The sequence below is a fragment of the Triturus cristatus genome, chromosome 9 (genome assembly GCF_964204655.1).
Source record: "Triturus cristatus chromosome 9, aTriCri1.1, whole genome shotgun sequence".
Classification (NCBI taxonomy): domain Eukaryota; kingdom Metazoa; phylum Chordata; class Amphibia; order Caudata; family Salamandridae; genus Triturus; species Triturus cristatus.
Window position 1 is genome coordinate 150,602,555 of NC_140592.1, and position 15,976 is coordinate 150,618,530.

General features: G+C 46.2%; 1 protein-coding gene across 23 annotated transcripts in view; it reads left to right on the forward strand.

Moving 5' to 3' along the window:
• Positions 1-15,976, forward strand: part of TMEM40 (transmembrane protein 40) — a 270,106-nt gene that overhangs the window by 234,806 nt on the left and 19,324 nt on the right. For all 23 annotated transcript variants that reach the window (XM_085624612.1, XM_085624616.1, XM_085624620.1 and 20 more), the window contains 2 exons: positions 248-319; positions 406-480. In XM_085624612.1, coding sequence (XP_085480738.1) covers positions 248-319; positions 406-480 — 147 coding nt within the window. The remainder of the gene's footprint in view (positions 1-247; positions 320-405; positions 481-15,976) is intronic.

Here is a 15,976-nt window from a genome sequence, read left to right on the forward strand (position 1 = left end):
ATTACTTTTACCCGTTGGGAAATTAAGTGTTGTAAACCCAAGTTGGAGTACAATTCATGTCCTTCTGTTATTAATTGGTAACAATATCAGAGCATTTTGGCACACACTAGCTGAAGGCATGCCTTAATTTGGATTGTCAAGTTTGAAACCGCACACACGAAAAATATAAACAAAGAAATGAGCCAAATTTTAAGATAATGGCACACATACTCGTACCACTTTAATGATCTGTGTCTTTTATTTTCAGATGAATTTTTCCATTTCATCGTTGCTTGTTTTGCTATTGGAGCAGTTTTAATTTGTGAACACAGCTATGGGGGTGAGTTACTGCCAACATAAAAACCGTATGGTGTCACAGTCGAAGACCACATCTCGCATGTTCATGGAATTTGTGTTCTTTTTCAGACTGGACGGTTTCAGCTGGTATTGGCTTATTAGTATTTGCATCATTAGAAACAATTGGAATTTATTTTGGATTTGGTGAGTACAATGGATGTATTTGCACACATCTACTTTTGTTTTGTACTGTTGTATCAATTGTCTGCTAGTGTAATAATATTTGTATTTGTATTGCATACTTGGATTTCTTTTTTTATTTCAAAGTATTTTATTATTAATTTTATAAACAAGTACATTAGCATTTCTGTTACGATTGCAGGTACTGTGACATATATGACATATGTGTTTAGCTAATCCCCTCTGCATTGACTTGTTGGAAAATTAGGCAAAGGAAGATAGAAAGAAAGAAGCAGGAAAGAAAGGGGTGAAAGGAGGATACAAGAGAGGTCCTGTAGCAATGAACCTAATTGGGTTTATAGCCATGTGACAAAGCCGACAGTCCACTAGTTAGCCTGTTGCGGGATTGATAGTCCTGTAAGGCCCCCGATGGCTCTTCGGCCCATGGTGGTAACATTCTAACTCGCTCGCCCCGTCCCCAAGGGGAAGGGGAGGAGGGAATCGGAATGGCCTCATGGGGGTTCGTAGGAGTCTAGGTACGTGTCGAGTGACTTCCACAACCCTCTGGGAGCTGGTCTCCAGGGTGAGTTTTGTAGAGCAATGTTATCCGCGTCTCTGAGGTGCGTCACCCAGTTGACCCAGCCTTTGTATGAGGTCTTAGTTGTGTCCTTCCAGTTGGACAGGACCATTTTTACTGCCGTGGTCAGAAGGAGGTCTAGTAGGTATTTGTCGTACTCTGATCTTAGTCCTGTGGTCATGAATACGAGGGAGGAGAATTGAGCTGTTAGTGTGCAACCCAGTGCTTTATTTATGAAACCAAAGATTTTCTCCCAGAACGTTTTGAGTGATGGGCAATAGTATATAAGGTGTGCTAGTTTTCCCTTTTCCTTGCTACAGTTCCAGCATAGATCATCTTCCCTGAGGCCTAGTGAGAATAATCGAGTGGGGGTCCAGAAATCCTTGTGGAGTAGCCAGAATTTTGTTTGTGATAGTACCAGGGAGATTTTATTACGTGAGGCAGAGGTCCAAAATATAGCCAGTTCTTGCTCATTAAGTGATATATTGCCTTGCTTTACCCAATAGTTAGTTGTCTTATCGTTAAGTTTGGTGGAGTTTGGGCGCAGAAGTTTGTAGAGGTGTGATACCTGATGACCTAGTCTGTTGATCTTCGCCATATACTGTGCGATTGACGGGTTGGCAGGTGATAGTTTGGCTTTGGATAGGGCTGTTTTGATTTTCAGGAAGTTGTAGAACTCAATGTCTGTTAGGTTATGTCTAGATTTCAGTACGGCAAATATGCTGGGTGGGAGATGCCTTTCTCTATCCACATGTCAAGGGCTAGGCATTTTCCCTTATATTTGATCTTGCTATTGGCCCAGAGAGACTCCAGCTTCGAGTCCCTTATGCTGTTCTCCATTTTCTTATCTATTCTTAGTAGGGCAATTTTTGTGTTTTTAAAAATGGAGATGGAGGCGTGATTATGTTTGTCAGCTGTTAGCAGCGCCATAAATAGTTCAGAATGGCTCTGTCGACTTGTAGCCATACCGGTGTGTATCCGTGAGGAGGTGATATCCAGTAGGCCCCTTGTTTTGCCAGAAATGCTGTTTGGAAGGTTCTAAAATCTGCTAGATTTAACCCTCCCAGTTTTTTCTCCAGTCTTAGTTTTTTTATGCTTATACGTGCCTTCTTCCCACGCCATAGAAATTTAGTAATCAGGTTATCTACTTTATGGTGGAAGTCATCTGTGAGTAGAAGTGGGAGCATGCTGATCAGGTAGTTGATCATTAGGGTGATCATCATTTTGATCGTTTCGATTCTGCCCACCAAGTTATAAATTTCGGGGACCAGGCCTCCAAGAGTTTCTTTATTTTTTCTAGCAATAGTTTCTCATTGTGGCCTAGTGTGCACATGAGGTCGTTACCAAAGTGTATGCCTAGATATTTGATAAACCCTGTTTGCCAGGCCAGACCCGATCCCCCTAGGTTGTCCCTATTGCAATGGATGTTCAGGGGTTTGCATTCTGATTTGTCCCTGTTGAGCTTATATCCTGAGTGTCCTGAGTATATCCCTATGGTGTCTATCAGGGCCTCAATTAAGGTCTTTGGTTGCTCCGTTACAATAAGAATGTCATCCGCGTATGCGGCCAATTTTATTTCAACACCATTAATATTGACCCCTTTTATATTTGCGTTTGCCTTGATGTCTCTGATCAGGGGTTCCAATGCCAGCAGAAAAAGTGAGGGGGACAGTGGACAGCCCTGTCTAGTGCCGCGTTGTAGCGTAAGTGGTTCGGAGAGTGACCCGTTAATGACAATACGTGCTCTTGGGTCCCCATACAGCGCCATAACCTTCCGTATATAGTCTTCTGCTAAGTTGAAGGATTGCATGCATTGCTCCAGGAACGCCCAGGATACTCTATCGAAGGTCTTCTCAGCATCGAGGGTAATAGCTACAGCTGGCTCTGATTTTTTTGCTGTATGTTCTAGTATGTGGCAGAGGAGTCTGGTATTGTCGTTAGACATTCGGGTTCTTAGGAAACCTACTTGGAAGTTGCTTATTAAGTTGGGTAGGACGGAATTTAGTCTGGTTGCTAGTATTTTTGCATATAATTTGGAGTCCACATTAATTAGGGATATGGGCCTGTAGTTCTTGGGTAGCAACTGATCTTTACCCTCCTTTGAGATGACTATTATGTTGGCTTCGGACATGGATTGTGATACCAACCCATTCTCCGCACAGTGGTTGAACACCTTCTTCATGGTAGGTTTCAGCTGCTCTAGAAAAGCCTTGTAAAAGGTGGCTGTGTACCCATCCGGGCCTGGGGCTTTGTTATCCTTCATAGACTTGACCGCCATTTCAATCTCAGCGATGCTGATTTCTTGCCCTAATCTCTGTGCTTCTACACTGGTTAACTGTGGGAGGCCAAGTCTGTTAAGGTATTTTGTGCACGCCTCCAGATCCAAGATCTGGTCATTTTTATAGAGTTCCTGATAAAACTCCTGAAAGGTTTTGAGGATGTCTTTGTGTCTTGTGTGGGTTTTGTTGTGTGGGTCTGTGATGGATGAGATAGTAAATTGGTTACTCTTGTGCTACAGGCAAGTAGCTTCCCCTCTTTATTTGCTTCGCAGAGGTTAGTGGCCTTGTATTTGTTAAACCACGGTCCGGCCCTCTCACTCAGGATCTTATTGTATTCGTACTTTTTTCTAGTTAGGTCCGTTAGGAGTTTGGTATCGTGAGTGGCCCTGGCATGGGCCGTTTCTAGGCTTTTGATGTCCCGCTCGAGCTGGGTCAGCTGTAAGTTTGTGTTTTTGTTTATTTTGGACTTAATTTCTATAATTGTGCCTCTGACGGTGGGCTTCAGCGCATCCCATAGGGTAGTGGGACTAATCCCCGGTGAATCATTGTGTCTAAGGTATTCCCTTATGGCCTCCTCAATCTTTTTTTTGTTCACTGGGATAGCTAGGATGTCGCTGTTAAACCGCCACCTCCGGGGGATGTCTTTGTTGTGGCATCCGCTCAGCTTTAGGCTGATACATAAATGGTCCGACACTAACCTAGGCGCTATGTCAGAATGTTCTATTAGGTGTGTGTGTGTGGGCCTGTGATTAGTATGTAGTCTATCCTGTTAGAGTAGAATGTGAAGTCCCTATTGTCAGGGTGCTGGAGTCGCCAAGGATCATTGAGGTTGAATTTGGAGCAGATATTCTTTAGTGTAGTGTGTGCACTTGTGGGCTGGTATTGGCATGGTGACTGTCTTTCCAATATGTGGTCCAGAGGCATATTTAAGTCACCCGCCACCAACGTGAGGTCGTTCTGTGGTAGGTTATCGAGCTTGCGCGACACCCCTTCCCAAAAGGTGGGGTCGTCTGTGTTTGGGCCGTATGTGTTAGCTACGTGGATAGGCTCCTCACCCCTTCTCAGGTGTATTTTCAAGAGTCTACCTACTTCGTCATGGTACTGTGATTCTAGAGTTAGGTTGGAGCTTTTAGATACCAGTGTAATTACCCCCCGCTACTTCCCTTCTGCCGGTGAGCACGCCACCTGTGAGATCCAGTTACCTTTCACTAGTCTGACATCTCCCAGGGACAGTTTGGTTTCTTGTAGCAGGACCACATCTCCTTTAGTTTTAGCTAGGTAGTCTAGTATCTTCTTGCGTTTAATGGGGTGGTTGAGCCCTTTGACATTGAGGGATACTATCTTTAGGTCAGAAGCCAGATTGAGATTATTGATGGGGGCCATTATCTAGGGTGCGTCATGTCTAGCAAACCTAATCTATGGCCCCAGCTCTCGTTTGTTGTAACTCCTTCCCTCCTGCACGACCCGGCCACCTGATGTATGGCGGGTGTCTGCCTTGTGCAAGCCACAGTGTTAGGACTCTCTCTTCTAACCGTTACAAGTGTCTGGTTGAACCTTCTTGTCGAGAAACGTAAGAGTAAAGAGGTGAAAATAGAAAGGAAGACAGAGAAAAAAGAAAGCAAAGAGTTTAGCGAACTCCCCCATCCCCCTCCCCTCCCACCCCCCCATCACAGAAACATTGTATGCTGAGCGTGCGACGACAGGGTCGCCGTCCCGTCTCACTGGGAGTTGTTGGGTAGTAGTTCTGTGTTTCTCTGATCCCAAGAGAGTGTACCTTTACAGTTCCTTTGCCGTGCAAAGTCTGTGTCGGTGTCCCCCCTCCCACCATCATTCAGTACCCTTGAGGCTTTGGTAGGTAAAAAAGGATATGGTGGTTGTCCTGGTTTCCGTGCTTGGCAATAAGTATGACGGTTATGCCGCCTGCCCTCCTATAGCTTCCAGTGTCTGTTGTCAAGGTCACGGTGAGGTAGTTTGCCGAGGTCTTTGTCGAGGTAGATGATGTTGATGGGTGAGTTAAAGGGCACCCCGAAGCTGATGAGAACATACTATGACCGACAGAGGTGAAATCCCTGAGTTTGGATGGTAGATGCCAGGGGAGATAGCTTAACTGGGGAAATTGGGAGACTGTAGCAAGTGCCAGTTAGTATGCAAAGTGAAAGTGCGGGTCATAAATTTCACCCAGAAAATCTGTGCTGTACCTTCTGCGACTGAGGATTGTAGAGCATTTCTGGCAAATGGCATGTGTAGTCTGATTGTGAGTGTCTTTGGCTTGAGGCTCATAATCTACATTTAGAGAAACTGGGCTATGTGGAACAAAGTGTTATTTAAATGTATTTTACATTTTTGAGAACGTTGGTCAAGCTAAATATTTTTATAACTTCTGGAAACAAAAACTGCAAACAGGACAGCCAAGCCTTCTCCATCCATGACCCCAAAAACCGGAAACACATTGCCGTCAACATCAAAACTCCTCCACCCCTCCTGGACTTTAGAAAGGATCTGAAGACTCACATCTTCAGAGAACATTAGATCTGTTCATGATAGAACCACCACCCACAAATCCTGTGCATCTTTGTAACTGATGTTGAATTGTGTCTCGCGACTCCCACCCCTGTTCAGGCTCCACAGCTTTCTAGCTATGTTTGAGTTCTACAGTTATCAATAAATAAATGGTATCGTAATAACGTTATGCAACACAATTAAACAATAGTCGTGCACACGATCTGCTAACATAATTTGCAGCTACACTGCTTAATTTGTAAATAGTGAAGTGCCAGGGCCCTTGTCAGGAGTCCACTTCCACTTGCACCGCCCATTGCTGCTGTCAGCTCTGCCAAATTCAGTATAAACACAGCTACTAACCATCACACTCCTACAAGTGTGACAATTCTGACTATTCCAGGAGGAGAATGGCTTTGGTGGCAAATATTGGTGATTTTTAATGGATGTTGAATTAATAAACAACTGTTGTTGTGGTATTCTCCGAACTAGACCGCGCCTTTATGTGGCAGATGGTCATCAGTGCCGGTGTTGCCAATTCAGTGCCTGTCCTGAGCACCGGGAACCACAGGCTCAAATTAAGAAATTATGCAGCACAAACAAGTCAAAACAACCAAATATAAATGCAGCCTTAATTTACCTGCTGAACCCTCAAATGTTCACACATTATTAACAAAAATCAATCTACCTTTGGTTTCCGACATCATGTAAATCTGAAAAAGTCGGACAAAATGATTTCTGAAATGCTTATAATCAGGTACATTTCTTCACATGGCTGAGATTCCATGGCGATGTTGCAGTGCCATGAACTCTTGCATAATGCTGCTAATAGAACCTGGAGTGTTGCTTCCATTAGTGCATCAGGTGCAGTGGTACCAGTGCTCAGAAGCCCCTGACACCTTATTATTGCTGTATTCCAGAGTTCAAACAACGGCCATGGGGCACATGTCCTTCCTTGCACAAGGGACCATGACACAGTGGCTACGCCTCTGAAAGGAACTTAGATCTATATTGATTCTCAGAATGGAATGATGCCTGGAAAATCCTTGTTCCACCCAAGACTTTAAACGTATATGCTAGTTATCGTGGGTGGCCAAAGAGTACTGCCTTGTAGACGAGGCAACCAATCTTAATAATAGAATTAACATAAAAAGGAAGCACTGCAGCAGCAGTAATGATAGAGTAACCAAGTCAACCTGAACAGTGCCCACAATCATACTAGTTGCAATATGCAGGGCATGCCACGGAGGACTTGGGTATGTCTACCTGTAAACTGTAACACTGTTCATATAAGAGATAACCACTCCTTCCCCTGATCTGGCCAGTTCTGCCCGCAAATGCAAAAACAACAGTAGATGGGCAGAATGCAGAACAATGTCATACATTCACCCCAGTACATAGATCTGGGCCTAAATCCATCGTTTTTTTGCTCACCATGCCACCCCAGTTTAGACCTGGCCATATGCAAATCATTCTTGACCCTGTGCCTCATGGGAACAGTCCAGCCCAAATTGTCAAGCCAGGTCCTCCCTGGACCGGAAACAAACATCTTAGGACCGGTTTTGGGGTTTCACCCCTCTTCAGCCAGGATAGCTTGATTCCAGTGGCATGGAGAGCACGGGACTCACGTCTGAGCATACCCGTCCCACTCAGGGTGACAAATGCAAAAACAACAGTTAATGGACTGCAAAAGGAAAAATAAAGTGATAATAACGATACATTATTATTATTTTATTTTTCCTTTTGAGCAGCAGGCGCAGGTAACGTTAGGTACAATGTGCTTTCAGTAAGCACGGCCTCTCATCTCCTAAGAAGCGTTGCTTAAATGGTGCAATTTCCACCAGGAGATGTGAGGTAGCAGCGCGTTCACCTTTACCACTCTCCTCAAGGTGCAGGCCCCCGAGATAGATAGCATTGTTTTGCAGCTCGAGCTGCCTGCAGAGGAAGTGCTCTGAGGAGTGGTGCTGGATGTATATATTAGCAACCCTGACTGATACAAGCACAGTCTAAAAAAAAAAAAATTGGGGATGGGAGCACACTGCCTCACCTCCCAGCACAGTTCGCCCCTTAGCATTGTGGTAAATGCAGTTCACAGTGATTTCTTACTTGAATCTTAGCTGTAGTGGTTCACCAAAGTTGATGCAGGTTAGTGCTGTGAATCTCTAGACACATGTGTTTCTGGATATTATCCGTCTTCAGTAGAGATAAAAAACGAAAATTCCTTCTGGGGTTGCTGGAAAGGCTGCCATAGTCTCTCAGGTCTCAGTACCTCTCTCTGGCGCACAGGTGCATCGCCAAGAGCTCGTCAGCTCAGTGGCTCAAGGGAGCCTTTTCAAACAAATGGGGGATGGGAGCACACTGCCTCACCTCCCAGCACAGTTCTCCCCTTAGCATTGTGGTAAATGCAGTTCACAGTGATTTCTTACTTGAATCTTAGCTGTAGTGGTTCACCAAAGTTGGTGCAGGTTAGTGCTGTGAATCTCTAGACACATGTGTTTCTGGATATTATCCGTCTTCAGTAGAGATAAAAAACGAAAATTCCTTCTGGGGTTGCTGGAAAGGCTGCCATAGTCTCTCAGGTCTCAGTACCTCTCTCTGGCGCACAGGTGCATCGCCAAGAGCTCGTCAGCTCAGTGGCTCAAGGGAGCCTTTTCAAACAAATGGGGGATGGGAGCACACTGCCTCACCTCCCAGCATAGTTCGCCCCTTAGCATTGTGGTAAATGCAGTTCACAGGGATTTCTTACTTGAATTTTAACTGTAGTGGTTCACCAAAGTTGGTGCAGGTTAGTGCTGTGAATTTCTAGACACATGTGTTTCTGGACATTATCCGTCTTCAGTAGAGATAAAAAACGAAAATTCCTTCTGGGGTTGCTGGAAAGGCTGCCATAGTCTCTCAGGTCTCAGTACCTCTCTCTGGCGCACAGGTGCATCGCCAAGAGCTCGTCAGCTCAGTGGCTCAAGGGAGCCTTTTCAAACAAATGGGGGATGGGAGCACACTGCCTCACCTCCCAGCACAGTTCGCCCCTTAGCATTGTGGTAAATGCAGTTCACAGTGATTTTTTACTTGAATTTTAGCTGTAGTGGTTCACCAAAGTTGGTGTAGGCTAGTGCTGTGAATCTCTAGACACATGTGTTTCTGGATATTATCCGTCTTCAGTAGAGATAAAAAACGAAAATTCCTTCTGGGGTTGCTGGAAAGGCTGCCATAGTCTCTCAGGTCTCAGTACCTCTCTCTGGCGCACAGATGCATCGCCAAGAGCTCGTCAGCTCAGTGGCTCAAGGGAGCCTTTTCAAACAAATGGGGGATGGGAGCACACTGCCTCATCTCCCAGCTCAGTTCGCCCCTTAGCATTGTGGTAAATGCAGTTCACAGTGATTTCTTACTTGAATTTTAGCTGTAGTGGTTCACAAAAGTTGGTGCAGGTTAGTGCTGTGAATCTCTAGACACATGTATTTCTGGATATTATCCGTCTTCAGTAGAGATAAAAAACGAAAATTCCTTCTGGGGTTGCTGGAAAGGCTGCCATAGTCTCTCAGGTCTCAGTGCCTCTCTCTGGCGCGCAGGTGCATCGCCAAGAGCTCGTCAGCTCAGTGGCTCAAGGGAGCCTTTTCAAACAAATGGGGGATGGGAGCACACTGCCTCACCTCCCAGCACAGTTCGCCCCTTAGCATTGTGGTAAATGCAGTTCACAGTGATTTCTTACTTGAATTTTAACTGTAGTGGTTCACCAAAGTTGGTGCAGGTTAGTGCTGTGAATCTCTAGACACATGTGTTTCTGGATATTATCCGTCTTCAGTAGAGATAAAAAACGAAAATTCCTTCTGGGGTTGCTGGAAAGGCTGCCATAGTCTCTCAGGTCTCAGTACCTCTCTCTGGCGCACAGGTGCATCGCCAAGAGCTCTTCAGCTCAGTGGCTCAAGGGAGCCTTTTCAAACAAATGGGGGATGGGAGCACACTGCCTCACCTCCCAGCACAGTTCGCCCCTTAGCATTGTGGTAAATGCAGTTCACAGTGATTTCTTACTTGAATTTTAGCTGTAGTGGTTCACCAAAGTTGGTGCAGGTTAGTGCTGTGAATTTCTAGACACATGTGTTTCTGGATATTATCCGTCTTCAGTAGAGATAAAAAACGAAAATTCCTTCTGGGGTTGCTGGAAAGGCTGCCATAGTCTCTCAGGTCTCAGTACCTCTCTCTGGCGCACAGGTGCATCGCCAAGAGCTCGTCCGCTTAGTGGCTCAAGGGAGCCTTTTCAAACAAATGGGGGATGGGAGCACACTGCCTCACCTCCCAGCACAGTTCGCCCCTTAGCATTGTGGTAAATGCAGTTCACAGTGATTTCTTACTTGAATTTTAGCTGTAGTGGTTCACCAAAGTTGGTGCAGGTTAGTGCTGTGAATCTCTAGACACATGTGTTTCTGGATGTTATCCGTCTTCAGTAGAGATAAAAAACGAAAATTCCTTCTGGGGTTGCTGGAAAGGCTGCCATAGTCTCTCAGGTCTCAGTACCTCTCTCTGGCGCACAGGTGCATCGCCAAGAGCTCGTCAGCTCAGTGGCTCAAGGGAGCCTTTTCAATCAAATGGGGGATGGGAGCACACTGCCCCACCTCCCAGCACAGTTCGCCCCTTAGCATTGTGGTAAATGCAGTTCACAGTGATTTCTTACTTGAATTTTAGCTGTAGTGGTTCACCAAAGTTGGTGCAGGTTAGTGCTGTGAATCTCTAGACACATGTGTTTCTGGATATTATCCGACTTCAGTAGAGATAAAAAACGAAAATTCCTTCCGGGAAATGCCACCCTGGGACAGCCATACAAACTGACACCACCAGACCACTACTGTAGGGATATAGGTACCCTATATCCCACCCCTTACAACACATATATTCTCATAGGTCACCCCTATGGCAGGCCTTGGTAACCCTACAAGGCAGGGTGCTGAGGTATGTGTGAGGGGGCATGAGTAGGGCCTCCCTGCAACCTTCGTAAAATCATTGCTGGGATGTTTGTAGTGTAGCCATACCATATACTCTTAACCGCATTATAAGTCTATCGCGATAACGCGATAACTTGAGAATGGCTACACAGAACCATATCGTGTTTGGTGTCAAACATGTAGGAATCATACCCCCAGTCCAGCCATGGGCATGAGGGTACGATTCCCCCCTGCTAGAGGGGCGATTTGGGAAAATCGGCAGAATTTAGACACCAATTTAAAAGTGCACACGTAGTACAAAATGGCTACTGCCCGCCACCTACATGACCCTGGCTGGCTGTTGCTGGGGAAAATCCCAGCCTCGCCAGCTGGACAATAGGGCTCCTGTGGCAGGGAGGTGCTAGCATCTCCCCAGACAGGATAATGTGGATTGGAACAGGGTGGGTGCACCAAATGTCCTTTCAGAGTTGCACGTAGGCAGCTGCAGTGCCTTCATTCTGCATACACCGCTTGGAACCGGTTCAGGGGCATCCTGCCCCTCGCCCAGGCGGGAAACACACAAAGGGGAGAGGGTGTAGCCACCCTTTCCCGCCTCACCACTCATTGGTGGACACTACTCTGGACACTCCCCTAATCTTGGGGATAAAGGTGAATAACGTGGCCCCAGAGCCTCAGATTAATCTTGAACTTTACAGTCTTGACCTTCGACTTGCTGCTGCCCAGCTGACGGAAGAAATTTTGCTTGGGATAAAGGAGTTACCCCCCTGCTTGGCTGGCACCTGAAACACTGCAAGTGACCCGGTTGGAACCTTGCTGCTCCTATGGACTTTGACGACTTCCAGCACCCTTGAGGTGAGTTTCCAGCGCATCCCAGAGGCCAGTGAGTGTGCTCAATGAGTTTGGGCACCGTGGACCGCGTGGGTGCCGAGATCCCCAATAACCCAGGACACCGGCCACCTCTTGCGTAGCACACGACCCTGACCGGTGGGGAAGTTGTGCTTTGGCCCGTTTACGAGCCAACCACTCTACAGCAATTGTGTCAAAGACCAGCACCCTAGCCCCCTTCGGTGGCCCGTGGGTGCCCTTTTACGCACTCCAAATTGCCGCTTCCCACGGTCCCTTGTCTCTCAACTTGTGGGCCCCAGCAGAGGTCTATTTCGACAATCAAGAGTTCTCCTGGTTGCTCCAGGCCTGCTCTATAGTCTCCCCAAAGGAGACCTCTCCCAGACCTCGTGGGTCTGTACTGTAGCAGATTTGGATATCTTGTGTGGGTTGCGGTTGCCAAGGCTTAGTGGATCCAATCCGGACACTAACACCGCAGCGACCCTCATCTGACGTGGGACAGTCGCCCTCCAGAAGCTGGCCTTCCTTGAAGCCTCCCGGAGCCCGTGGCTGCAGATCCAAGCTACACCACTTCCCACCTGAAGCACCCGACATCGAAGGGCTCTTTGCTTTGAGCCTCCTGGTCACTTTGCCGTGACCCAGACTCTGTCCCCTCTGCTTTCAGGTTCTTCTCTACAATCTTTACATCTTTGATCTACACGGCATCATCGACGCTTTTGGCTAGCAGCACTTTTGAACATTTTCCTATAGAAAATCAGCCCGCGACCCGACATCGAAAACGACCTATGCACCCGTCTTCCCTGGGGCAGGTAACAGTGGTACCTCGGTACTCTCGTGGTAGTGGGCTCCTCAAAAGCTTAAGTCTAAAGTTTTTACTTTGTACTCCTGCTAGAAGTGACTTTAATCTGTGTAATTTCAACCGCAACATTCTCCATAGGCTATAATAGAGATCCCGATAGCAGCTATTTCCACTGCACGCGCCTCCCGTGGGTCCCCTTCCTCATAACCTGGGGTGGATTCTTAAGGGGCCAGCGATCCTAAATGCCCTAGGCATTGTCTGTAGAATTGTCGTGGTTCTTATACCACTTTTTTGATATATGGTTTGGTCCCCCCCAGGGCCCTATGATTCCTGTGCTATTTATTGTGTTTATAAATGCTTGTTTGAATTGTAACTTTGCCACAGCTTCATAAAGAGACTGTGGGATTCGGTCTAGAATAAATAAATATATTGTATATATATACCTGTGTGGTCTACTCTTTCATTTGGTTATTCAAGAGGTTATCTATGGTAAAACAATAAGCTTAACACTCCTTCAAGACTTAGCCTGAAGGCTGCTCTCCACAGCTACCACTAGGATAGCTTTCTTTAAAGGTTGTCTTAAACCTATCATCAATAAGAGTCGAATTGGACTGGTGCAAGGTGTCCCTATAACTAGGAGACAGCATATGCCAGGCCAACTTCTCACACCTATTACTAAAAATATAGATTTTAATACATTTTATAATAAACACTAAGGGGTCTATTACAATAGCGGATGGATCACCACCGGCTGAATGGCGGTGGCGATCCGCCCACCATTCCTCCCCGCTCGCCTACCATTCGACCGGGCGGAAAAGGGGTATAATATGGTGGTGGTGTCTGCAAGACACTGCCATCCATATTATAATGCAGGCGGGGATGTGCCCTTCCATGGCGATGTTGCCGCCATGGAAAGGCATGCAGTGTCTGTATGTGGGGGCCCGTTGCAGGCCCCGAGGGTGTTGGGGGTGTGGGGGGTGCACATGGGGGTACCTATGGTACCCCCTGCATTTGCATGCACAACATGCCTTTTTTACATTGCGGCGGGTGCTGCTGAAAGCACCGCCCGCCGTGATGTAAAAAATGCTGGATGTCCCCGCCTGTGTGGTGGGCGCATCCTAATCTGCATCATGGGACTGCCGCACATATGGCGGGCGGTCCTTTTTGCCGTTAAAGTCCGCCTGCCATCGTAATAGACCCCTTGATCTCTACAAAGTTTTTTAAATGCAATTTTAAAATAATGACTGGCATATTCCCAATGTTTCCATTTGGCTGGAACCTTTTAGCACTATACAAAAGTCACTATTCTCCACTGCGCAAACCGGTGCTCAATGCAGTTTCTCTCTGGTTATGCACACACACAACATCGGCATTGATTAACCAGCTGAGTTTTTATCATGGAAAATGCCTGTTTTCCCAATTTTTTTAACTTGCATGTTTTATCATTCTTTTAAGGAGTATGGTTATTTATACTATATGTATTTATCTAAAGAGCCGAAGATGAATGGGCAACATGTTTTGTTCTGTAAGCCACTATGTATTTGAACCCGCACCCGTATTGCACTTCTTCAGTGCTCTCGCCTACGCGCCAGCTTTCATCTTCACTGCAGTGCCAAGGTAAGCCATAGATGGTCTTTGGCCAGCCAGGGGGCACGCAGGTAGCGGCAGGCAGTGTCGTAGGTGGATGCTGTCTCTGAGAGAGGCCTAGCTGGCTTGCCTCTTTGCTGCATGGCCACTCACTGGCGCCATGCCAGGCTGCTCTCTCTGGTCTGTTACAGTCACTGACACTTCTGGGCGCACTCTCAGGACCTTTGTGGCAATGTGTGTGTAGCGTTGCCGCCTAGCTGGGAAAAAACATGTAGGTCATCCCAAAGACACGATTTGCAATACCTGCCTACATCCTGTGACCTACGGAGAGACTACCACCTTCCTGGCTGCAAATGAGTGAATGGTGCACGTCAGATATTTAGATGTCTCCATATAACTCCCCACCCCCCCACACACAAGAAAAGGCACTAGCCTCAGAAATTATAAACATTGATAGAAAAGCCACAGACTGACATTTCACGAGGCGGTTGAAAAGAAAATGTAACTAGTTAGTGGAAATTGTTAAGTCACAGAGAGAGCTTTTGCCGTGCTGTGCGATCCTGGGCAAATTAGCACACTTTGCCATATTGTCGTACACTAAGCACACTGATAAAGACGAACACATGTGGATCTAGCTGGGACTCTCCTGGTAACATTTGTCTCCAGCTCAGATGATTACAATTTAAATTACGTCACTGAGAAACAGGGGCGGCTGGTGACATTTGAAAGTGGTAGGGCGTAAAATGATTGTCGTACTACACTACAGCGAGCGAGCGACCTCAAACAACCCATGAGAATTTTTTTTAAATGAGTGGACAAATGGCGCATTTTCCTGCAAACGTGAGGAAGCAGGAAGGTTAATAAAGCAGGAGGTGCACTGCTGCCTGATGTAGAGTCCTCCGGCACCCGCTCCCTTTCTCCTCATTTTCATCCTTTTTGAATCTAAGACACTTATGTAACCTCTGCAAGCTTCCAGAATTTTCACAAATTTCCGCAAACGTGTCACCATACGTTTCACTCCCACTAGTAACCCACATTCATAATTTCCTTATGACAATGTCCTAGTAGTCAAAATATGTAATAATATGTTACTGTATTGCTGTGAAGTCTGGGCTGGCGCAGCCGACTCACACTACACTCTGGCCCTGCACTGTCCCGTGCTGCTGTGGGGGTCCTGTCTGTCACCCCTATGTCAGTCTAGTGTTTCCAAGGGGTTCCGACATGACGTGATGCCACTCAACAGAAGCAAGATGCAGTACATACATCTGTGGGCCGGGCGGTCCGTTCCACCACACTTCGGGCTCCAGTGTCCAACGCCGGCTGTCGAGGCACATGCCAGGTTTCTAAAGACACCCTGATTGCTTGCCTTGCTATATATATATGTGCTAATAAAAGATCGTTTCCTGGATTGATTTGGCTTCTTTTCATCTATGTATTGATGGACGGATGTTTGTACTTAGGTCGATAAAGGACCTCAGTGCGTCCATCCACTAATCGTACAATCACAGTCCGCATGTATTCCTGCAAACAGGGGCCTGGTCTTCGGGGAGTAAAGCATCACGCCGCCTCCTATGCTAATAGTGGTGGGATGCTATGAGTGACGCTAGACCCGTTGTTCATTCAATGCTTACATTTTATACAAAATCCTGGCTAATGTACAAGAAAACCATGCTTTTTCAAATTCTAGATGATTAAACGTAGACCAAGTAAATAGCAAATCGCAGAGTATTTTCTGTCACGTTTAGTTCATGAAACTAACAGCCCTATACATGAGCTCAATCTAATCAAATTGTAAACACACTATTTCTTCTGTTATTTGTAGTTCATAAAGCCATCTGCCCACCACATACCTCAATCTAATCAAATAGTATTCATATTATGTATTCAGTGTTATTTGTAGCCCAGTAAACCAATTGCCAACGGCATCATCTTTTCTAATTAAACAGAAAATGCAGTATTTCTTCTATAAATAGTAGATCAATAAACTAGAAAAATGCCCCCG